This window comes from Falco naumanni, chromosome 7, assembly GCF_017639655.2.
Source record: "Falco naumanni isolate bFalNau1 chromosome 7, bFalNau1.pat, whole genome shotgun sequence".
NCBI lineage: Eukaryota > Metazoa > Chordata > Aves > Falconiformes > Falconidae > Falco > Falco naumanni.
Window position 1 is genome coordinate 30,709,332 of NC_054060.1, and position 23,936 is coordinate 30,733,267.

Below are 23,936 nucleotides of genomic sequence, written 5' to 3' on the forward strand. Positions count from 1 at the left end.
GAGGCACCGGCTGGTGGTTTTATCTCTTCCAGGCAAACCCCACGGCTCTGCAGGGAAGGCCTGCATGCTGCTGCTTTCTCTTACAGATGTTTTCACTAAGACTTTCCACTTCTGGGAGTAGGCGACTGCTCATTCGTAGATCTACTCATCTCTCAGCCTGAATGAGGATGGGGAACAGCGTGTCTGAGGGGAGGAGGGGCTGTCCCAGGTCGAGCTGAGCTGGTGCACTTGCTCTTCTTGCCTCCTGGACCCTCCTCTCCCAGCCCGCTGCTTCTCTCTCTTCTGCCTTAGCATGAAGCTCCACTGGGTGATCCTGGGCACCCTGCTTCTCCTGCTGCTGGCCAGCTCTGGTGGTGCGGCCGAGACCCCCGCCATTGACCTGCGGACCTTCATCGGCTGCGCTGTGCGTGAGTTCACCTTCCTGGCCAAGAAACCTGGCTGCAGGGGGCTGCGAGTGACGACGGACGCGTGCTGGGGACGCTGCGAGACCTGGGAGGTGAGGCTGTGCCAGGGCTAGGGGCGGCTGGCTGGCACCGACGGCCCTGGGGGTGCTGCCCCCACCAAGAAAAGCCCTGAAAAGAACCCCCCACCCCCACTGCCAGCAGTGTCTGCTGTCAGGTGTTCCCTGCCCCCTCCACTGCCTCAAAGGGGGACGCGCATCAGGTGATGATACTAATGAAGTGCTTATGTAATGTTCTTATGATGCAATTTGAAAGCTTCTTGCAGTTAAGGAGAGGAGGCCTTTATTACTTTACTGGAAAAAATTCCTTTGAGATTAAGATGGAGCTCCCGATTGATAGGCAATATATTTTGTTCCAAAAAGCAAATCCTGAAGATAATGTATGTTTCTAATTGGGTCCTGTTTTAAGTCATAGGCCTGTATAAATATAAAGTAGTTATGTTCTGGGGGCATACAGGGGGAGAAAGAAAGAGGGTAAGTACATCTACACACACCTCATAGAACAAGTTTCTGAGTGCCTTCACCATTCTGTCACTGGAAGGCTCGAAGGGCCGGTCCCAGCTTAATTCCTTCAGGGAAACCTTGGGCAGCTCGAGAGTTTTGTCCACATGAAGACCAGGACTCTGTGTAAGTGACCAGAGTAGGGGCCAGGCTCTGTGTGCCAGCTCTGACTGCCCTCTTTCACTGCTCGGTGGCACGAGGGGAAAGGCTACTGGTGGCCAGATTTCCCCGGTGGGATAAAGTTCCTTCAAGGGACCCCTTGTCACCTGGTTCCCCCTATTCCCAAGCTCCTCCGGCAGCACAGACCTGGCAGACTGTCTTAGCGTACTGCAATACCGCTGGGAAGCAGTCAAGCTGAATGCATCTGGCTGTAGGCTCAAGAGCTTCTAGAAAGCACCATGATGTACTTGGGGGGTGGGGGTGGGGGGGTGGGCTGTGGTAAAGGGGGAGGCTGTCTGTATATCTTCTTGCTGAAACATTGTGCATCTGTTTTTTTCCATGTGTATTGGGTCTGGCTGAGCCCCGTAGCAGCCCTCCTGGTGCTGTGCTCGCACTGGCAGCTGGAAAGGTGGTGGTAACACACGGGTGTTTTGCCCGCTGCTGAGCAGCGCTGGCACAGCACCAAGGCTGGCCCTCCAGCCTTCCCTGCCCCTCACTGGCAGGCTGGGGGTGGGCAAGGGCTTGGGAGTGGACACAGCCAGGACAGCTGACCCCAAGTGACCAGAGACATCATTCCATACCATATGGCATCTGCTCAGATCTAAGTGCTAAGAGAAAAGAGGAGGACAGGGGGGCATTTGTTATGTATGATGTTTATCTTCTGAAGCAACCACTACATGTACCGAAGCCCTGCTTCCCAGGAAGTGGCCAAGCATCGCCTGCTGCTGGGAAGTAGGGAACATCTTCTGTTTTCCTTTGCTTCCGTGCACATGACTTTTCCTATTGCCTCGTTAAACTGCCTTTATCTTGACCCACAATATTTTTTTTTCCATCTTATTTTCTCCCCCTGTGTTCTGCTGAGGAGGGGAGTGATAGAGTGGCTTGGTGGGTACCTGGTGTCCAGTCAAGGTCAACTCACTACACATGCAGCATTCTTGTTTCCCAGAGCAGGTTCTTGACACAGCACAGAGGGAAAGAAAGAAAGGAAGAAAGTCTCCTGTTTGTGTTACCTTATGCTGTTTCCCATCTGTGCAAGGGAGAGGATGACAGTGGACTCCCATTCCTGTTTGTGCTGACCCTTCTTGGAGTCTTTGGAAAACGGGTGCCTCTGTCAAAGAAAACCTCACTTTTCAGCAAAAGCAATGCTGCTGTAACACCACGTGTGAGTGTGGGTTTCAGGGCCTTCAGGCTCTCATCATCTTCTGATGGCTGGGGTCTCTGGCCAAGCTCTTTTTGCCATGAGAACTGCAGACTTCTCTGCTGGCTGTGGTGCTGAGTGCACCCCCCGTGGTGTACGTCTGTTGGGCTTTGTGGGACATGCAGCCTGATGGAGAAGACTGGTCCGGCTGAGAAACAAATCGGCTGTCTGGCACCTGGATGCACCTCTGCCCTTAGGCAGCTTGTGCACATGGGAGGGTTTCCAGCAGAATGCATTTTCTTTGATGGAAAATCAGTCCTTTCGGAAGAAAGCAGCTGCGTTTGGCAAACATGCATTTGGTTGAAACACTAATATTCTGCTGAAAACCTGCATTTTGGATAGGCTTTTTTCTTCCTTCAAGCAGCTTTAATTGGAGCTTTATGCTCTAAACAAACAGAAACACACCCATACACCCGCTCCCCTCCAGGGCAGGGCTCCAAAAGGCAAGTGGTGAAGGATGCAACCTAAAAGTTATTTCTGTGGCCCCTTCCACCTGATCCAGTGGCTCCCCTATTTACACTAAATCCCCTTGAGGAGGCTGGGACTCCAGATCTTTGTCTTGCTTCTTGCCTGAGGCCATTATTTCTCCCTGTCAGAAACCGGTGCTGGAACCGCCTTACATCGAGTCTTACCACCGTGTCTGCACCTACAACGAGACCAAGATGATGACGGTGAAGCTGCCCAGGTGTGCTCCTGATGTGGATCCCTTCTACACCTACCCCGTGGCCATCCGCTGCGACTGCGACATCTGCTCCACTGCCACGACTGAATGTGAGACTGCCTGAGCTCCCCTTCCCCAGGCCAGGTGAGGAGGGGCCACATTCTTCCCTGGCTTCATATCCCCGCTACCTCCAGCAGTACTGGGGGTGTAGCTTAGTCCAGAATTTGATCTCACCCAGTAATGCTCCTAATCATCGACTTTTCTGGACAGAGGAGGCTTTAATTGCCTGTCCTCATATTGTTCAAAGCATTATTGCTGTAGAAATGTAGTACACAGCCTTACAATAGCAAATCCTGTGGGTAAAAAAAAAAAAAAAGATGCAATTTCCCTTCCTTACAAATTTTTCACACTGTGTGACCTTTCTTCATGCACAAAGTGCACAAGGACTAAACAGTCACCGCTGGGTGGAAACAGGCTACAAAAGCTAATTACTGCCTCTGTAACAGCCTCTTTACTCATGTTGGGGCTCAGCTCCTTCCCGGTAATATAAATGCAATTATCAATGTTCCTGCCACCTCGTCACGCCCGCCCACCCCCCCCACCCCCCTCCTTACTACTTCTTACCCTAAGGTCTGTCAGGAGTAGCAGTCAAAGAGAAGGCCTTAAGGCCAATGAAACGGAAATGGGTATCCAAATTGCTGCCTTGAAATAAGGGTGAATGCATACTCAGCCCTGACTCAGCAAAGTATTTTACTTAAGATCACGATTAAGTGTTTTGCTTAATATCAGTGGACTTCTACAGTTAAGCACATATTTTGGTGATTTGCTTAATTGGAGCTATTCTGTTGTAAAAAATCTTGCCTCACCAGAGACAGTTCCTCGAAAAAGAGAAACACATAAATCTGTAGAACCAAAATGCATCTTCCCATCTGCTTTTGTCCAGGGATGGGAGGGGAACTGACTTCATGTAGAATCAGCAAGACTCTGCAGAGCCCAAGGAGTCTCTCCTGACAATTCCCAGAGTTAGAGGGACCAAGCCAAAAGACTATGATTGTGGTTTGGTTTCAGCGAGTCCCTGGCTGAGGTGGTGGGAAAGAGGAGGCTACGAAGCATGTTCCCACACTTCCCTGTGCTGCTGAGCACCATGGAGACCTGCTCCTCCAAGGATGCACACAGGGCTGGGGGGCAGCTAGGCTTACTCGCAGGAAAGATCTGGAGTGGTCACTAACGTGACCAGTGTGGGTGAGACAAGCCCCAAGACAGGAAAGAGAGCAGAGATGCCAAAGGATGGTTCACTCCTCCTCAGACCCACCATTTACAAACCAGGGGACACCTGGGAGCTGCTGCAATAGCCCCCCATGACCACAGCCACATAAGTGCCTTTGTCCTCTGTTCCCACCTGCAGGAGGACAGATCTATGTTCATCCCTCATTTCTCCCCTGAATAAAATGGGAAAGTAGGTGAAAGTAGGAAGATTTGGCAGGTGGGAGAGGCTCACAGGAGCTTACAAAGCAAAGACACCTTCTCAGATAGCCATTAGGAGAGAATTGCTGCTGAGAGTAATATCTGCACCTGCCCTTCCACAGTTAAGTGTCGTGTCTTCTGGATGCAGTTGCCTTCGCTCCCAGGGAGGCATGCTAGAAACTTCCCCAAGTGTCCTGTCCTCACTGAGGGAGATTTAATTTAACCTGTAATTTATTAGCTGCTATCATATTTTTTTTTGTCTGTGGAATTGTAAAAGCTGCACTGTAGTTGAGTAGGAAGGAGGCAATTTTATCACTCTGCCTTCTGTAATTCTGAATAGAGACTGCCGTGTCAAACAGCAGCGGGAGCAGTTTTCTGCTGATGGAGTGTTTAACTGCCCTTTAAAAAGTCCCTGTGTTTTGTTTCAGGTTGCATCTCACAATCCTTCTGATCTTGTTACTGTTCTAATTGGCATCACAACCACTATGGGAAATGTGCAAATTATCTTGTGTCCTTAATAAATCTCAAAATTGTAGTATGAAAGCAGTGGAAAGCAATGTGTCACTCTTTATTTATGCATAGAGATTTCTCAAGTAGAATATGTATAAGCTCCTACAAGCTCTTTGCCAGAGCTGTGAACACCTGCAAAACATCTCCTTGATCCTGATGTGAAGTCGTTTCCTTTGCTGGATTTCTCTCACGGAGCCTGGCTGTGCTGTCGTCTCAGGATTAGAAGCAGGGTTAGACAGCGGCAAACTTCCTTCCTTTGCAGCCCCAGGAAATACGGGCTGTACCCCGACACGGCAGAAACCTCAGCAAGTGTTCAGAAGAAAACACCTCAGGGTGTGAAAGAGGGTTTTGACTGATGCAGTAACAGCCAGATGGGGGGGAAGGGGGGGGGGGGGGGGGGGGGGGAGAGGAAGAGGGGGAAGGATGTATTGACTGAAACCAAGTGAAAAATTCTAGATGGTCTTTTAAGGAGAGCAAGAGTGAATGGAGATCCTGGTGTGGGTGACAAAAGTAGAGCCAGTGCCAGAGCCCACCATCTGACTGGTGCACATCCCTCTTCATCCAGCTCTGCAGGGTTCCCACAAGTCGGCACACAACAGTGACTTTCAAGGAGCCAACTTCATTCCTGCCACTGGTAATCGCAAAGCTGGGGCTCTTTCCCAGAAGTTATTACACTACTAGGTCTTCATTCTGTTAAATTCCCACCAGTTTTAATACCTGTGACCAGGTCTTTCAGCTTTCACATCCTTTATGCTGCAGCTGGGATGGCATATCCTGCTTAGAATTTGCAGGCAGCTGACATATCCCACACATTTCAGAGCATAAGAAGCTCCTTCCCAGGCCACCTTCATCTCCTTGGGAGTATTGTAATGTTCTTAAAAGCTACAGATTTAAACCTCACCATCTCACCTGTCTAAAGCAGTTAAACAACCTTCTGTCCTTCGTGCGTAAGTTTGCAAGGATTTTGTTACAGAGGCTGTCACATCTCGGATATTATTTCTCCCATGAAAACCCCTACTATGGTTTTTTTTGTGTGTGTGTTGTTGTTTTGTTTGTTTTTTGTTTTTGTAGCACATTGATTGTCCCCTTCACCTGAACACTGACCACCAGCACCAGACAAAAATCCTCAGAGACTGCAATGTGGACCTCTTAAAAGTGTCATTAGCCACTGCACGTTTAACCTGGCATGGCTTTCATTGCCTTAAAGCAAGGCAAGGAAATTTTGCTCTACATGTACGAGGGGAACTTGACTTCCCTGGGAGAATTGTACTTGCAAATCAGGGAGTGAGGGAGAAGCCCCTTTGCGAAGCCTCTGTGCTGAACCATTCCCAGGTGTGCAGCCTCAGCTTGAAATACCTGCTGCAGTGAAACGCTCTGGGGGAGAAGGGAGATGGCTGCACCTGCCTGCTCAGGAAGGAGAAGGTGCAGATACGGAAAAGGCATCGCTGTGCAACGTGGGGAATGGGCTTGGCTCTGCCATAAACATGCCAGGTGAGGAGGGGCGAACCAATACATTTCTTTGTGCCTCAGTTTCCCTTCTGGACACCGGCAGTGATGATACAACTGATTTTTTTTCTCCCAGTGTGTTTTGGAGCATATAGGCTACAAGGTCCCCTGTGCTGGGTCATAGCCCTACATCCTGCACAGCGCTCAGTTTCTGAGGTTTGTTGTCACTCTGCTAACCTGAACAGTAGTCACAGTCATGAGGTGCTTTCATTTTTTCACAATATTTCCCTGTTATATCATGGTTATAAGAGTTCAATGGGTCTTGAAGTTCATCTCCCCTCATTCCGGTGCTGTAGTTGGTTGCCCAGCCAGACTGACCATATAGACTGAAATCGGTGTATTTTACCCCGTCTCCAAACCTGGGTTACAGTGAGAGGAGGGCAGGAAGCTGCCCCGGATGCAGGTTTCCTGCACTGGCTGCATTTCTCTTTGGGGGACGGGATGGGCAGCTCCCTCCTGCTCTCATTGTGCTCACATGAAAACAGAGGAACCGCTGCCCTGGGTCACAGCAAAGGGCTGTCTCGCCCAATATCCTGCCGCTGACAGTAGCCAGCAGTGGATCCTCAAGGAAATGTGAAAGCATCAGTGCTGTACAGAGGTATCCCCCAGCTATACCCACCCGGCTTTAGCAGGCAGTGGTGTAGGAAGTTTCTGCTTTGGAGGATGCCTTTGGCATCTTGTTGTTAACCCCAGGTCCTCCAGGCTGCTTCTGTCCAGAAAAAGTCTGGCCATGGGAAGGTTGGTGACTAATACTAGCTGTGCCCTCTTGAATGGTCCTGGCTCCTCTGGGGAGGTATCCGTTATGGCAGCCAGGGATTTGGGCTGCAGTGCCTTTTCGTTAGGAGTGGAGTAGACCCTACCACCCTTTGCCTTTGCTCTGTGAGTGAGCAAAGGATGGTTGAGCCTGCTGAGGTTCACAGGCTGCAGGAACACAGAAAGAACCTTTCTCTGGCAAAACTTGCTTTAACCCAATCAGTCTTAAGGACATTGTTCAGGAAGGGTGGGATTTATAGTCTTCATTTGAAGACCAGCCTGGCTGTTCAATGGGATTGCTTTTGGTCTTGAAAGCAACGGTAATGAAAAGCTGGATAACAAAAGCACTGCCTTTTTTTTTTTTTAAATTTAAATTCTCATTTTTTTTTTAATCAAGATCCACATTTCTGCATGGAATCCCTGGAAGACTGGAGCTAGTCATATTCTTGATTCCAGTCCAGCATTTAAGGGCTCTTTCCTCATGTAACTTCTTCAGCCCTGTAAGCATTTCACTTTCTCTCCTGATTCTCCTTGCCCTGTCTGCTGGACTCAAGGTTACGCAACTCATCATCTTCCTTGCCATCAGTAAGAGTTTGCTGGAGGTTTTTTTATCCATGTGTTAGGTTTGTCAGGGAGTAACAAATTCCCCTCAAAACTCCTAGAACTCAGGATAACGCTTCTCCCAGCTGCTTTACCAAGAGAGCTCCAGCGCCTGCTAGGCTACTGCACACTCTGTTATGTCCCAAACACTTCACTCAAGGGAGGAAAAAATCCTCTTATGATGCTGTGATATTGCAGTGGAGACCACAGACAGTAGTGCCCAAACCCCTTATTAAAATAATGAAAAAGAAAGTCTATTTGAAAGAGCAACCAACCAACACCTTAATATTGGTGGGGGAAGGGAGACTAAATACCTCCAGGCCAGTCACTGCGGGGTACCCTGGGACCAGAGTGAGCTGAAGGCTGAGTGCCAGCAGGGAGCCAGCCCTACAGGTCCCACATCTCCAACTTCCCAAGTGTCCAGACTGCAGAGGATTTGATTAAGCAGCCGTTTCCCAAGAGGAACATGCCCGAGGTGAGCAAACCTCTGCAGTGTCATCTCCTGTTAGACTCTCTGCAGGGGACGCTGTAAGGTGTAGGTGGTTCCAGAACTATCCAAAAGCAGCCTTATATGTTAGTATGTGGTTTTCCTACTTGGAATGTCCTGCAAGGTATATGTAATTAGCATCTGGGAAAATAAGCACAGCACCAGACTTTCTCAAAATGATGCTGTCAAAATACTTAGCATTACATTTATTTTGTTAAAATAAACTATGTACAATAGACGATATTAATGTGCAGTTACAATATACAATAATTACATGTTTAAGAGAGGATAAGCAAAAGAGTACAGAATCATGTGCTGTAAATAGGAAACTAATACTGTCTACATGATTTTTAAACTATGCAAAACATAATTGCTGGAAAAGTGAATTTCCTTGGTTTGAAGTTTTATTGCTTTGTTGTGAATTCTGAAGTTTTGGTTAATCTTTGAAAAAAGATATACCACTCAAAAGTCAGACAATGTTTTAGTATTCATCCTTTGGTTTTATCAGCCCTATACTCCAGCAATATTGCACACAGCAACCTTTAAGAGAGGAAAATTCAGTTGCTCACATCAAGTAAAGTGAATGACTTTTTTTTTCTTAACTTGCTAAGAACTGACTGATGATGTGTTAGGTCCTGATTTGTGCTGAGGTCATTACCTGTGCTTCACAAACCCAGTTAGAATAACTTGTGCTGTTACTTTTAAGTATTACTGAAATACTACACCAAAAGAAAGAAAAGAAATGTTCTTGTCTTTGTGTTCTCAGGGAAGGAGATAATTTCTTTACAGTGAAATGCTGGTGTTTGACCATCATAACAGGCTAAACTGGATTCAGTTATCCTTGCACTTGAGGACAGTTCAGTTCCGCCTCCCTGCTCCTCTCTGCAGCTTTCTTTGAAGCCCTCCCAGTCTCAAGGTGCTGCTGAGCCCCAGGTATGCTGGTGTGACTCCACCGAGGCACCTCCAGCCCCTGCCGCTCCCCTCACGCCGTACGTGCTGGGGCAGCATGGACACCACGCTGCGCCTCGCTCTGCAGCGTGTCCCACCCGGCAGCCTGGGCTCACTACCTTAGGTCACATCTGCTCAGGAGTGAAGAAGACTTTACCGGTGTCTTTCCCCTCTGACATAGCTTTATGTTATTGCTTATTAATGAATTAATATTTACAAGTCTGGGGAAAGTTTGGGCTCGCTTAGCCCGTACTGACAAGCCAGTTCATTGCCTGCCAGTTCTGTAATGCAGTTAGAGCAGCTGCCTATTTTGGGGAAAAGTGTTGGGAGAGGAGGTGTGACAGTCATGCTGTGGATATGGCTTACACCCAAGCTACTTTGACAGGTATCAGACAAAAATTTCTACGTGTTATCAGCACAAATAATTGTTGTGTTGTAAGATCTGGAAACTGTAGACTGGTGACAACTGTTTACTCTGAATTCATTAACCTCCAATCAAAGTAAAAAAGTCACCAGATTTGATTTTCGGGAGGGCTCAATTGGATCTTTGGCAAAACCAAATGCAAAATTAAACCTGGCATCCCGAATGGGATGAGAGGAAATTGAGTGGCATCCATGAGTACAGTGTCAAACTCAGTAATGATAGCCATTTGTTTTGGATATTACACTGTTAATGTAATTATTTTCAACTTCAGCCTCAGTAGTGGCTGAAATGAGGAATTACAAACCTAGTCTCCAGAGCTCAAGCTAAAGATCAGAGCAGCGCAGTCTCCAGATGCCTGACTTCTTTTGAGAGTCCACAACCAGCAGCCAAAAGGTATAAAAGGTCCTTGGACCTTGCTCAGTGTATCTGTGTGCTCAAAGCTTGATCAGCCACAACAAAGGGCAGAAAAGGAGGAAACGTACAGACTCTGAAACACTTTCCACTGCGGTCATGTGTGAACCTCGTTGAAATTTTCCATTGTCTTCATGAGAACTGAACTGAAGCCAACACACAGCATCTTTGAAAATCCCATCCTAAAATTATAGTTAGAAGCAGCAGCCAAACACTTCACCACAGTCTGCACATTCTGGAAAGGGGTGGAGATCATGCTCAAAATTATTTTTTTAAACTCTTTTCAAAGTTTAAGAGATTTTTCACCATTGACAGCAAGTCATATGATTTTTGCTTGTTGCTCGTGATATATGTGTTTGCGAGCTCATTTTCCTCTTACAATAAGGTTCTGACTCTTTTTGCCATTCTGGTGGGGTTCCTGGAACTGCCCAGGAAAAACAGATGTTCACATGTTTCTGAAAGCTTTAACTGAGACAAAGAAAAAAGGATTTGAAGAAATTTTTCATCCTACTTATGGACATCTTAACATCTTAAAATGAAATTTCTGTTTTAGGATCAAACTGCCCAATTGTGGCTCTGGCCCCTGATTTTGCACCTCTCCTCCAAAGTAGAAGCGTAGATGCTGTTCTTTTGCATTCATTACTCCTAAATCAGTGGTTTTGTCCCAACTTTTTGATGCAAATTTTTGATTTTCTATTTTGTGTTTTGTTTTGATAGGTGAAGACAGCTGAGATCACAAGGCACCACCAAAATCAGTGGGAGGCTTTTTCCTGCTTTCAGAAGGTCTTTATTCACTAAGAGGAAAACAAACATTTATAGTAGAGATTTGTCATCTTTTTTATGTAGAACTTAAATGTACCTAGAAGTTATCTGACGTAGGTCGCTCCATGCTCACCTCCTGTCACAGCAGATGCTCCTCCAGTCCTATAGTTATGAACCAAGGAAATGTTCTGTTGTTTCCAGATTTTCTTTTTTATGCGGGATAAAACATGTTACAAATCCTCCTCAGGGAGAAAGGCATGCGCAGCCTGATCCCTGCAACCTACCTGTTTATTGAACAAATGGTCCCTGGGCCAACATGAACATATGTTGATTGTTTTGCTGGAGAAGACAAATGTGCTTTTAAACAAGCCTGGCTTGAGACAGATTGATGCCATTGTAATTTATTTTTAATCCAGATGAAGTTTCAGTATGGTGAATGAAGAGGTATTTGCTGTACCACCTGGGGGGGAAAAAAAGCTACAGAAAAGGTCACGGACTGTAAGCAAGCTATGTAAGCAAATGGGCATCTTTCATGTCTGGATTAGAGGAACATTTTCATAAGGACACGGCAGCTTACATGGTGAAAATACATCTGCTAGACATATATCATTGCTGTAATTAGCCACTGTATTGCTTGCTGTGCAAGAGGTTGGGTGTGATGAGCAGAGACAGCAACAGAAATTGTTTGCAAGAACTTCTGCAACTTTTCTAAGCTCCTGTAAAGGGTTCTCAAAGTAAGTTTCTGGAGTCTTGGGACAATATCTTGGATGGGCTCTTGACAGCTAGCTGTCAATGGGAAGTGAAGCTCATGCGTCCTTGACAGCTGCTAGTAGTGAAATGTTTGTACCCTGTTGCTCTCAGTTTGCTACAGTGATTTTCCCACCCTTGGGGTGGGTTTTTAGGCACTTGCCTAGAGTTGCATTGCAGTGACTTTTCTGGGGGAGTCCTACTTGGTCTGTGTAGCAGCCTGCCCAAGGCTCATCTCCTTTCCCGACTAATTTCCTGGTTCTTCTCTACCATGCTTCCTTAGTAATGGCAGATACCAGACAGATCATGGTCCTGAGCGTGACAAAGGCACCAGGTGATTTATACAGTGTGTGGGGAATGGCAAATCATTGCTTTTTGGAGGACACAGGCCACCAATACTAGAGCAACTAGAAGAGATTTTGTTGTAGGTTAACTAAAAGGACTGGTTACCAATGGGCATATTCAGCCTCCCTCATTTACATGAGTAGTATCGCTGGGATTGAATAAGACACGAGGAAGTTGGAGACAGTCCCTTGTGAAGGAAGCAGTGTGAGGAAGACTGCCAAAATCAGCCCCCTTGATACAACTATATGGACTAACTTTATTGCATATTAAGATGCAGCACTATATTTAGTTCTGAAGCAGTGCTTTGAAAGAGAAAGAAGGTAAGAAATATCAATGACAGCTGCCGAAATGATTGTTTTGATTGTCACGCTGGACTTGGCGTGAATTCCATGGCTCCCATCAGCAAGATTTGTGTCAGGACCAGCACATGTGGAAGTGGAGGGAAAGACTCACATCATGCCTGATTCAAGGCAATGCAAGGCAAGAACTCGTAGTTGGTTGTTCTTCATAAGCTACATACTACTGTAACAGTAGATATTTGCAGGGCAGAAAGAGAAGGTCTGGGCCTGTGTGGCACATAGCACAACCAGGAGGTTGTTTCCCACCTTAAGAATCATTTCCCACCACTCCTGGAGGACAGAAGCACATGGGACTTCCACGCAGCTGAACAAACGCTCCTGGATGGACCTGTGTGGGGTTAAAGCCTTGTTTCTGCATTCTCCCCAAGTTTTCTGGGCTCTGGGAGGCACAGGACAAACTGTGGAAGTCTTCATGGGACCTCCTTTAGGTTATGCTGGAAGTGGTGATACAGCACAGCATTGTCCCAGCTCCCCTGGCCTTGTGTTTTAGCAGTGCTGTGAAGGGCAGAGGCATCAATAGGTTGTTCTAATGTGATAAAAACTTTCTAATGTCTTGATCTATCTCTCCAATACCTAAAGTCACTAGTGTCTCCTTGCAGGAGCTTGCATGAAAGCCCTTTGGGAACCCTAAAACTACAACTTCAGGTTAACAAACAACTCCTGGTAGAACATTAAGGTTCCAGAAGAGGCCAAAGGAGATGGGTTTTACAGGATCTAGCAGATTTCTTGTAAGTTGTGAGTGCTTTTGAAATGGTAACAGACTATTAGCAAAAGCAGGTCTGTCAGGAAAGGTTTTGACATCGGCTGCATTAAGAGGCCATTGTTAAAATAGATTCCAGGGGTGATTTATAGCCTTTATAACTCTCCTGTGTTCCTTTGAAGGTGAAATTGGGAGCCGAATTCTAGCTCATCCTACAGTGAGAATACCCATCTCCTTTCACCTGACAATCATATATTGATTTTCTCTTCTTGTTACTAATGGTGCTTGAAAATAACTTGAAGTTTCTATCTGTTGCCTTATGCCAGTGCTTGCACTATGTCTGGTGCTTTGATATTTCTGAAAATGAGCTTTGCTGCCTGTTCACACACCATCTGTTGGCTTTTAGAACAGGTATTAAGTATGACTTGCCAGATAGTCAGTAAGTCTCCTTACATCTGCCTGCAATCCCTTTCTAGAGCCTGGTGGCCTGTGCTACTCCTGCCTCCCCAAAATAATAGTGCAACAGGGCAGATCCTTGAGTAAGTGCCACATTGCATGGGTAAGTGTGTGTACATAACCTAACACTGCATTAACCATGGCTATTTTTAAAACACTTATTTTTGTTGGAAGAGAAAATTGAAAATAAATGGAGTGCGGAGGGTGTTTCTCAGTGGATTGTAACCAGCCTCCTTCCCCATAATACCAAATTTTGGTCACAATCATAGAATCACTGAATAGTTTGGGTTGGAAGGGACCGTAAAGATCACCTAGTTCCAACCCCCCTGCCATGTGCAGGGACACCTTCCACTAGACGAGGTTGTTCAAAACCCTGTCCAACCTGGCCTTGAATCAGCTTGAAAAACTTGAAATTTTACTGCCTCACAAACTTGATGTGCTTGGTTTTGTAAGTGCAAAGAGAACCCTGGTTGGTCTTAACATTTTTTGTATGCATATTAATTCTTTCCTATCTGCCTTCACTGCTATGCAATGATTTGTGCAGGGTGTTGCAGTTTAATTTGTCGAGTCTAGCATTTTAGCTTCTACATCACCGTATGTATTTAGTGAATTTTCCTCAGACCACTGCAGTTATGTTATTGCTATGACTTCCTATTTGATTTTTGATTTTATATGCCTATCCTATACCATCCCATTAGTATTAATAGACATCCCGATACTTGGTGGCATGCAAAAATAGCATTTGATTATTTGTGGCTTTCCCTGGTGCATGCTGGGAATGCTATATTGCCCTTTTCCAGTGTGCTCATTATTTTATGATAAGCTCAGCTGTCAGTCTGGATTTCTATTTCCTCTGTATTTTGTGAAGCTCCAAGAATATCTGGCAGCTCCAACCTGAGTGTTTGCATTGCGCTTCAGCTGAAACAGACTTCACTTACTTTAACCAGAGGCTTGTATGTAGGCTAACGGCCTACAGCAACCTGCATGAGCTAAACCAATGTAATCATCCTATTTTATTTCCACTGAAGTAAATAGCAGCACGGGGAAGCTCTAATTTTCTCTGAAATCCGTTGAAAGCTTTTCTTACGTGGTTTCAGTGGACGTCTAGTCATGTTGTAAGCCAACGAACGTTACCCAAATATTTATTTATTTAATCGATTCCTAGTTTTCCTCATACTCCCCTACTATCTCTTTATACTTGCTAGTTCAGCTGATTGCCAGTGTCCCAGCTGTGCAAATACTGCTCTGCCTGGGAACGGCAACGCAGCCTCTATGCCATGACGTGAACTCCTTCACCGGGCTTCAGCGCTCTCCTCGCTCCGAGCTGTGCTGTATCAGCCAGTCCATTTGAAGCAAAGGTCTGGGACTTCATAAACCCAAATATAAAACATGCACAAAGAATGGCAGCAGTGAGGAAATCTTTCTTTTGTCTTCTTGATTTAGCACAGCTTTGCTTTCATCCATGCTTGCGTGCAGCTGGGCAGGGCTGGTGAGTGAGAGCTGGGTGGGTAACAGCAACAAAGTGTTTGCCTCAAATTCGATGGCTTTTTCAGAGGGAATGGTTGATTTCTACCTGGAAAAGTTTTGGGGTTTCAGAGCTGGTTTCTGTAGGTGTCCATGGTAAATTGAATTTGTGCTGAAGGAGGAGCTCAGATCCTGAAGCCTCAGTGACTGCAGGTTTGGGCACTGCGTCGTGCTTGTTCCCTTCTCTGTGCCAAGGCTGCCGTTCCTATAGCCCTGCTGAAGTCGTCGCTTGCTCTGGGTACTATTGGCTCTGTAATTCACCACTAATTATGGGTCTTCCTGGTTGCATGCCAGGCTTCTGGAGAGGAGTGGGCTGGCAGCCCCCTGGCAGGGGTGTGGGGGGACACAGGGCACATGCCCCTGGGCTGGGAGGGTGCCCTGCTGTTACTTCCTTACTCCCAGCGCTTCGGGAAATGCCAACTGCAGGCACTGCTTTTGTGAGGAGTTACATCAGAAGTCTTCAAATCTGTATTTGCTGGCACTTGATGTTCTGCTTGAGGAATGAAATCCATACCAAGGTAGTCTCATGGCATCGCCAGCGTACCCGAAGGCAAATGCAAGGAGCAAGGCGCCCTGCGAGTTCATCTCTGGGCGCCTGTGTTGCTGTGATGTGCAAAAGCAGAGGCTCCCTGGAGAGGCTCTAGTGGAAAGGCACACACTTTCTTCAACACAGAGCGAGCTAACAGGCAGCTTCTCTTCCCTTCCCTTCCCTTGAGGGCTGGACATCCCATCTCCGCACTGCCGGCTGCAGCCCATCATCTGTGACTTGTATGAAAGTTCCTTCCTGAGGAGTGCAGCCACGCTGCAACTTAAACAGCGCTCACAGCAATGAAGCTGGAAAAATGGGAGCAAAGACGTAATGAATGGGAGGGAGGCTACAATAAATCAATGTTTACAGCTCCACTTTGATGAGTTTTTTTACATGAGATACTCCATTTAAAAAAAAATAATCTTAAGGCAGCTAGATCATCTTCAGGCAGCTGAAGTCAGTGCAACCTTTGGTTTTTTTTTTTGCTATTTTTGTCTGCTGGGTGAGACGTAGAAATCCAGCTGATCTATAAGGTAAGTTTTCAGTTGCCATGGCAATGTGTCTCGTTCATGTTCTCAGTTTGGATGGGAGATTGTTCCACGTGGCTATTTCATGTCTAGGGCAATATTCTTTGGTAGCAGAACTTCTTTGTATTAATGCTACAACTCTTCTTCCTTTCCCAGCTTATGGAAACATGGCTCAGCCTGAACATTGCCTTGTAAAAATACAGTTATTTGCATTTTTTTGTTGTAAGAACATTCCTTAAGTCTGGAGGTAAATGTTGATCCATCTTGATAGCTTGGGTATAGCAACATTCTGAAACTGTGAAATTTCACCATTAAGTGAAAACAAACTGGAATCATTCCACCTTTGCTTCCATGTGGTTTGAACAAACTAAAGTACATCCTGAACTAGCGAGTCTTATAGAGGAAAAGTAATTTAAAAGTACATCCTACCTATAGTGTATATCTTACATATTAGATTTCTACAGGTCTCCATGTGCTTTCAGTCAATTCAGATTCAATTCCTAAGTACTGAAAATTCCTAATTTTGATCAATTACTGCTTAAGGCCACAAATAGAGTTTCTCTTGTTTCTTCTACCACCTTTAGTTCTTTGTTTTTCCACGCTGCCTTCACCTTATTCCTAAGGTGAAGAGTCAAGAATGAGCAGGCGTCCTGGTTTCTGTTGGCTCGGTGCAGTCTGCAGTGGTGGGGACGGGCTGCACACAACTCTGGAGGGTTAGGAAAGCACATAGACACCGGTTGGCCTAGTGTGATACAGCTTGGAGGTTTCACAGAACGGAGGGCTCCTATATTTGGGTAAGAAGGACCCCTTTCTGGTCATGTTCCCCATTTCAGTTGCATGTGACCTTCATTGCCTTTCTAACCTGCTTGGTTTCATGGAACTTGTCTCGCTTTTCTTTCCAAGTGACTTCACACAAGGGTGCAGCAGCTGTGGCACTTTGCACAACGCTTCTTCTTCTTCTTGGGGTGGAAAATGGTCAGGATTGCCTCATCGAAGACAGTCTTAAGGCCTTTCTGCGTGAGGGCTGAGCACTCCAGATAGCACTGTGCTCCGATCTGAAAGAGAAGGCAGAAAATGTGAGTACCTGCTGTTGGGAGAGACAGAGGAACCCTGCCACAGTATCTTCGATGTGCATACATGTCCTGCCACAGAGGGAAGCCCAGGGCTTTAGAAAGGGGGTCAGATCATTGCTCTGTTTCGTACCTGGCTGCCTATGGGATTAAGGGACCAGCTCAGGTGGTCATTGCAAATGAGAGGGCAGGGATGAACATCAACATGGTATCTCATCACAGGGGTCAATGGGGAGGAGCAGAAGTTCCCTGCGTGGCCCTCCAGAAAGAGGGAGGTTGCATCCATGTTTGAGTGCTGGACCAGGAGCTTGCTATCTGTGCAGCTGGGGGGGCTTTCAAGGACGTGCTGGGTTGTTAGCTGAGCTTGGCTCTTCTGCTCTGACCTGTCACTCTCGTGTCCTGCCTCCTGCAACGACAGGGAGCTGCTACCTTGGGGAGGGCTTCCAGCTGGTTTCTGGGAACTGGGAAGCATCATCTCGTGGGGGTGCTGGTATGACACAAACCCACACAGTAGTCTGGGAAAGCAGCCTCAGCTCATTCAGCAACCTTGTGGCTTATTCAGCTTATTCTGCTAATGGATGTTCTCGCTGGCCTTTGAGGGTCAGGGCTTATAACAACACCTGCAGCATATAAGGTGGAAAAAGCTGGGGTCCAGATGGCTGCATTTCAGGAGCTGAGGAGGGCTTTTATCCCCCTACCTTCTCGGGAGAAAGGTGCAATAGCATAGAAACCTTGGGAGCTCCTTCTCTGCTGCTTGAAGTGCAATGGGTAAGTGAGAATCAAGTCATCTGTGCTTTCGTAAGGGATAGGGATGGGTTTGGCAGGAGGCAACTGCAGAAAGAGGTTTACCACATGCACCTGCTGGCAGAAGCCTGAACAAGAAACACTTGACTTAGCTAAATTAGGCAGTAAAATTGTTTTCCTGCCCATTTACTATGGGCTGCCTGGCGTACCTTGCTGTGCTGCTTAGAGCTCGGTTGGGTAACGCAGCAGAACAGCAGCCTCAGGACTCACAATCTGTATCTGGTTCCAGCCCCTCTGAACAGAGGCTGGAATCTCTGGCTGGGATCAATCAACATGCCCCGGAGGAGCTCACCTGGACTGAAACAACCCCAAAGCAAAGCTGTGATCAATCGACTTCATGGGACCTCAGAAAAAGCTATTACCTCCTTTGCTAGCTTCACTCCATGCTCGTAGGTGAGTGGTTTCTCCTTCATGTAAAGCAGCCGAGCCAAAGTTTTGGGATCATCCCGGAGATCAATCTAGTAGAAAATACACAAGCCCTGTGCTCAGTACTGCCTTGCTGTAATTCTTGAGATGGATATTCATAGCTTTACAAACCCACAGTCATGTCCTTGCATAAGGGCATTTGTCCTCCTCGCCTCAGACGGTACTTCAGAAATTAATTGCGTATGTATTTGCCTTTTTCTTGTTGTTTTTGTTGTTTTGTTTCTCTGTTTAACAGGAATTAGTTCTCATTGGCAGGTTACCGGGCCACAGCTCAGGTAGCTGTGGTGCAGTAAAGATGCAGTTCTCAATGGCTCTCACAGTGCATCTTGGAAAGTGTCAGTGGAAGCCTGAGCCCCGCTGGAAGGGGGGGCTGCTGCGAGCCTGCACTGCATCACCTGAAAAACACCCAACAGGCCAGGTAGATGCAGCCCAGTCTGACTGACTTGGAACAAATTCCTTTATTTCCATGGAAAACATCAAAGTGAAGCATCCCGGCATTTCAAACCCACCCGTTTTTCAGAATGTGTGATCCAGAAGGTAATCATTTTGTTCTAAAATGGGTGATTTATATTATTCTATTGTGGAAAACAAAGCCAGTGTTCAGACAACTGGACTTCCATATGGCATGAAAATTTTGGTTTTGACAAGAATTTGTTTCTCTAACTTGCCTTAGGTTACTGCCCAGTGTTCAGACATTTTCCAGACAGTATTATCGCTACTTCTCACAGTCTGTAGCCACTCCATCTCTTGGAAGCAAACCCACACTTAAGGCATTTTTATTTGATTGACAGGATCATGGATTTTAAGGCCAAAATAAAGTGGTTTGATTGTTTAGTCTAACATCCACTATAACACAAGCAGGACAGTGAGTCACTAATTGCAATGTTGATGTAAAAGCACAAAGGAAGGCTATTTCCTTCCCATGTCACTGTGTAAGTAATTGGGTTAATTGTTCTTATTCTTAAAAATTAGTTTGAAGTTTAGCTTCTGCTTCTGACCACAGGCTTTGACAGAGTTTTTTCCCCTCACTAAAGGCCTGTCAGAAATCTTTTTTCCCCTGTAGGTATTTATGCCTTGTTGCCACAAATCTATATTAATATTCTATTAATATAGAATTGAATAAAAAGATGGGATGAGTTTTGCCAGTTGTGATTAGCATGAGGGGACATCTGCATGTCGATTTCCATTCCCAGTCCCTGAGTTTTCCTCTAATGGGAAAGTCTGGCTACATTTCACATAAGTTAAATAGGAAACCTTTCCACAAGAGCTCAGCCCCCTGCCACCCCTGGGACGGAGTGGGAGCCCCCTTGCTCTGAAGACCCCCACAATGGCTGGCAGTACCCCAGAGAAGCTTTACCTGTGTTCCTATGAGGACGTAAGGCACGTTGGGCATGCAGACCTTCAGCTCGGGCACCCACTCCTCCTGGACGTTGTGGTACGACGCGGGGTTCACCACTGAGAAGCAGATCAAGAACACGTCCGTGTTGGGGTAGGACAGGGGTCTCAGCTGGTTGTAGTCCTCCTGCCAGGGGGAAACGGCAAGCGTGTTATGGGGTGGGCATAGCTGCAGGTGGGGCCATCACCTCGGCTCCCGATTAGCTGCTCAGCACTGTCCCTCCATGCTCAGCGCACTTGTAACCTCTGGGCAGGTGCTGAGGGGGGAATCACCCTTTGTGGGCTAGAGGTGCCGTTTCGTCAGCACCTTTACCCAAAAGAGCTAACACATTTACGTGTTTTGTTTGTGTGTGCATTATCTGTAGTGCTGCTGGTGCAGAGGGTAACGCTGAACAGCGGCTGTCCCTGGTGGAACAGCACAAATTGATCTTGAGGCTGTGTGTACCGGCCTCAGCCCTCTGGCAATGTGGTACCATCCTGGGAAGTATCTGACTGTCACTCCTAGCTGGTGTTTGCTGATGACACACATCTCTAGGGGCTTTGCTGTTAATAGCATGGGCTTTCTATCCCCATCCCCCCCCCCCCCCCCCCCCCTTGGGCATTATAGACATGACCGTATGCAACAAATAGGGTCTGTGGGCTATTTGGTGCTATCGCAGTCATGGGTGGCATGCAGCGATGTGTCAGTCAGCAGAAAACACTCATCGTAAGAACAAAACAGATCAAATCTGGCCTGCAGGGGCCAGGTAAATCACGGGGGATGATACAGTGTTCCCACAGGCCCTGGGCTGGGGAAGGAAAAACATTTTCTCTATGGGCTAGTTGTGAAGAGGGTGAATTTTCAAACAGCTCAAAGCGCAGCTGTGTTATGTCGTGAGCTGGCTTTGATAGCTGAGTTTCAAGGAAGAATTTAGGTCTGTTTTCAGCCTTCAGATGCTGAGAGTGAGCAGAGGTTTTTCAAGCCGTGTGAAAGGGACAGACTGGCTCTTTCTGACAGTGAGAGCGTATGTAGCTGTGTCTGGTGGGTGCTTTTCAATGAAATCTGTTCGAAAATGTCAGTGCAATGAAACAGATGCTTTTACAGGGGATACACCTGTTCTAAAGGCTTTCTTTGAGGGTCCAGAATTAAAAAAGGAGAAAGGAACACAAAGTTGGAGTGTAGAAAATGATAATACATGTCAAGCCTGACTGAGACCTAGGTCTTTACTTTATTGTTTCTGCATTCTAGGCAAGCCTCAAATCTCTGCAGTATGGTCACTTTTGGTTATAATGGTATAAAAAGTCAATTGTTGCAGTTTTGCTTTTCAGATAGTGAAAAAATTAATAACTCAATGAAAAGGAGAAAAAAAATTATCCAGGTGCTGTTGCTCAGACTTCAGAACTACCTATTTGAGGTAGGGCAAAATGCACCTTGGGGGCAGGAGCAATGCAAGCTGCTGTCTGTCCTGCAGGTGAATATAATGCAATACTGTACCACTGTGTGCCCGGATTAGATGGTGTCTTAATTCAGCCTTGCTTCTGTCTTGCTTTTGTTGGGTCAACAAATGAGAGGGCTTAATTAGGAGTCGAGGCTGATAAATCTTTCTGAAGTCTTTTGTTCACTGAGTAAGTAGTGATAAGATGACCCAGACTACTACTGAATAGACACTAGTTTCTGAAAAATACTAATGGATTGTGCAAAACCAATCTGCTCCAACCTTTTCTAAACAAAACCCTTAATTATTTATTCTGAAAGAAAGTATGAGGCCAAATTTAGCTCTGTCTCATTAAAAAGAAGTTTAAAGAAACATCCTAAATCACAAACAAAATGTTTTGTTTGTCTAACTGACTGTTCCTTGTCCCAAGCCCACTTCATCAAGAAGAGTAAATTCCCAGTTCCCACCTCCAGCCCCACAGCCACAGTATTTGGGGCAAAGCCAGAGTATTTGTCAACTGACCTATGTCTTTCCAGTGATGTGAGAAATATTGATCTGAAGAAGGATTTACAAGACAAGGGGAGGTGTTTGGATGTCTCAGCCCCCAAGAGAGTGAAGTCTCCGTGTCGAGAGAATGGCAGAAATAAGCCCCTCAGAGATATTTGTGGGAACATCAGTGATACAGGCCATGAAGAAGCACAGTCGGTGGGAGGAGATTTGTACAAGGCTCTGGGGATGACACCGAGCTCCCAGCAGATGGGTTAATAAAGACAAAGTGGATGCCAAGGTGATGGGATCAACAGAGCAATTACATTATAGAGACAGGTGAGTTTGATATGGATGCTCTGGGTTAGGAAGGACTGGCCTGATTATGCGACATTATTTTAAACCAGAACATAAAATCTGAGGTTAAGTATGTTTATGTCACCGTCAACACGGGCTGATGCTAAGTGCTTGGCAAAGGCCTTTTCTGTGGTTTTCATTTAATTGCTGCAAATCAGCCGCCTAGAACAGCCACGTGGTGGCAGCAAGCCCTCGAGGAATTGTGATTTAGGATTTTTTGGGGAAAAAAATTGGCTAAATACAACCAGTTTCAATATTCCAGATGTGCATATTTAGAGGGGCTGGAACTTACTGTACCATTAAAATTACAAACTAAAACCCACAAGCGTTCTGCTTGGCTGTGACAGCTACAGGAGTGTGCATTTCATTTTATTTTGCTTGTTCCTTTGGAATCCCTAGAAAATCCTTTTTCGGGAGGAGTGTTTCTGATTTGAGTTAGCAGAGCAGAGCATTATATAAACCGTAAGGAAGAGCAGCCACACATCACATAGCAGAGGTCTGGTCTCCTGTCAGGGCACATGGGAGCGTGCATGGACGTGTTGAAGCACAAGCACAAATGTCATGGGTAAGGGTTGATCTGGGCTTCTGTATATGCCAGTGTGTGCAGGCTGGCAGGAGCCTCCAAACCCTATCAGACAAGGACGCTGTCTGGGTTCATACCTGCTGTCCAGGAGAAGGCTATAAAACCTTGCAGTGCACTGTTATGGGACGTGGTGCATCGGGATCATTTCTCATTCAGAGATAGTCGAAGTCAAGCAGATAAATACTGTAAAAAAGAGACTGGACATGTGCATGGGTATGGGGCATATCTAGAGGTGCTGCAGCTATTGAGAGTGGTGTTCGGGAGGGGACATGAGTTCTCATGGCCTTGGGCCATAGCTAATCACTAGTTTCCCTAGCTTGTGCTTGAATTTTGCTGCCTGTTATTTAGGGAGTGCAAGGCTTCCCGAATACATTGCTTGGCCACTGGTTTGGCATGGAAATGCCAGCACAGACCTGGTCTGGATGTGTTACCTGCCTGTGACCTGCCTGAGCTGCGCTGCCATCAGCCTTGCAGTGTTCAGGCCCAGAAAGTACAGCAAAACTCGCTTTTTTTATGTCGCTGCCATGCTGATCTCACATACGTTCCCTGCCATGTCAGCCTCTTAAAGCCCTCCACACCTGAGTCCAGCCTGAGGAAAAAAGACCCCTGTTTTTTTCCTCCTAGGACTGTTTGTGCCAGGGATGCAAAAAAACAGATACCCCAGATCTGGGGTCCCTGCCAGCTCTCCCTTTAGGCTGACAGAGGGTCCTGCTGCAGGAGTACATTTTCCAATTGTTATTTCATTAGCGTATGTTTTATAGCATCGTAATGTCAAGCGTTATTTTTAGCGATGACTTCACACCAACGCCTTTGGGAAGCCACACAACACAAGGAGAGGGAGGGAGGAAACAACCCAGATGATCTGCCGTTATAGCTTGAGCATGTGGGAAGCATCATCCTTTCAGCCTCCATGGAGATACAATCTAGTCATCCAGAAGTGATTCACACTCTAAGTTTTGACTGGATGGCCACGTCCTCTGGACCAAGGTCTGAAAGGGAGATGAGACTGACAAGTTCAAAACGGTGCTTGGAAGCAGGTGGTGCACTGGCTAGTTTGAAGCAGGAGATGGCAAAGTGACTGTAGAGGAATGGATGGAGGGGTGAAGTTTGTCAAAGAGACAGATTTGTGTTCCTTCTGGCTCAGGAGGACAAATAAGAGGATGTGTTGCTGAGGAAATGGGTGGCAGGTGGCAGCCCTACAAAACAAGTAGAAATATTAAGGCGCTGGGTAAAATCTGACTGATACTGAATCTAACTCCAGTCTCACTCGCCTAGGCTCCCGGTGCTGCTGGATCAGGACAGATGTACTCCAGGCTCTGTGCTTGTGAGCACAGAATGGAAGACTGAACATACGTTGAACATGGAACAA

The 23,936-nt window shown here is 46.4% G+C and overlaps 2 protein-coding genes across 2 annotated transcripts in view; one reads left to right on the top strand and one right to left on the bottom strand.

The window, feature by feature from the left end:
- Positions 1-292: 292 nt before the first annotated feature.
- GPHB5 (glycoprotein hormone subunit beta 5) lies at positions 293-3,103 on the top strand. Its single transcript, XM_040599618.1, has 2 exons — positions 293-496; positions 2,915-3,103. Exons 1-2 carry the CDS (start codon positions 293-295, stop codon positions 3,101-3,103), a joined length of 393 nt encoding a protein of 130 aa, XP_040455552.1.
- A 5,376-nt stretch (positions 3,104-8,479) lies between these two features.
- Positions 8,480-23,936, bottom strand: part of RHOJ (ras homolog family member J) — a 62,981-nt gene continuing 47,524 nt past the window's right edge. The window contains exons 3-5 of the mRNA XM_040601197.1: positions 19,689-19,853; positions 18,268-18,363; positions 8,480-17,086 (exon numbers count right to left, since the gene is read on the bottom strand). Of these exons, the coding sequence (XP_040457131.1) occupies positions 16,940-17,086; positions 18,268-18,363; positions 19,689-19,853 (408 nt within the window). The 3' untranslated portion in view covers positions 8,480-16,939. The remainder of the gene's footprint in view (positions 17,087-18,267; positions 18,364-19,688; positions 19,854-23,936) is intronic.

Coding starts and splice junctions, on each gene's coding strand:
- GPHB5 (XM_040599618.1), top strand. CDS start 293: ATGAAGCTCCACTGGGTGATCCTGGGCACCCTGCTTCTCCTGCTGCTG. Junction 497..2,914: donor GACGCTGCGAGACCTGGGAG/GTGAGGCTGTGC, acceptor TCTCCCTGTCAG/AAACCGGTGCTGGAACCGCC.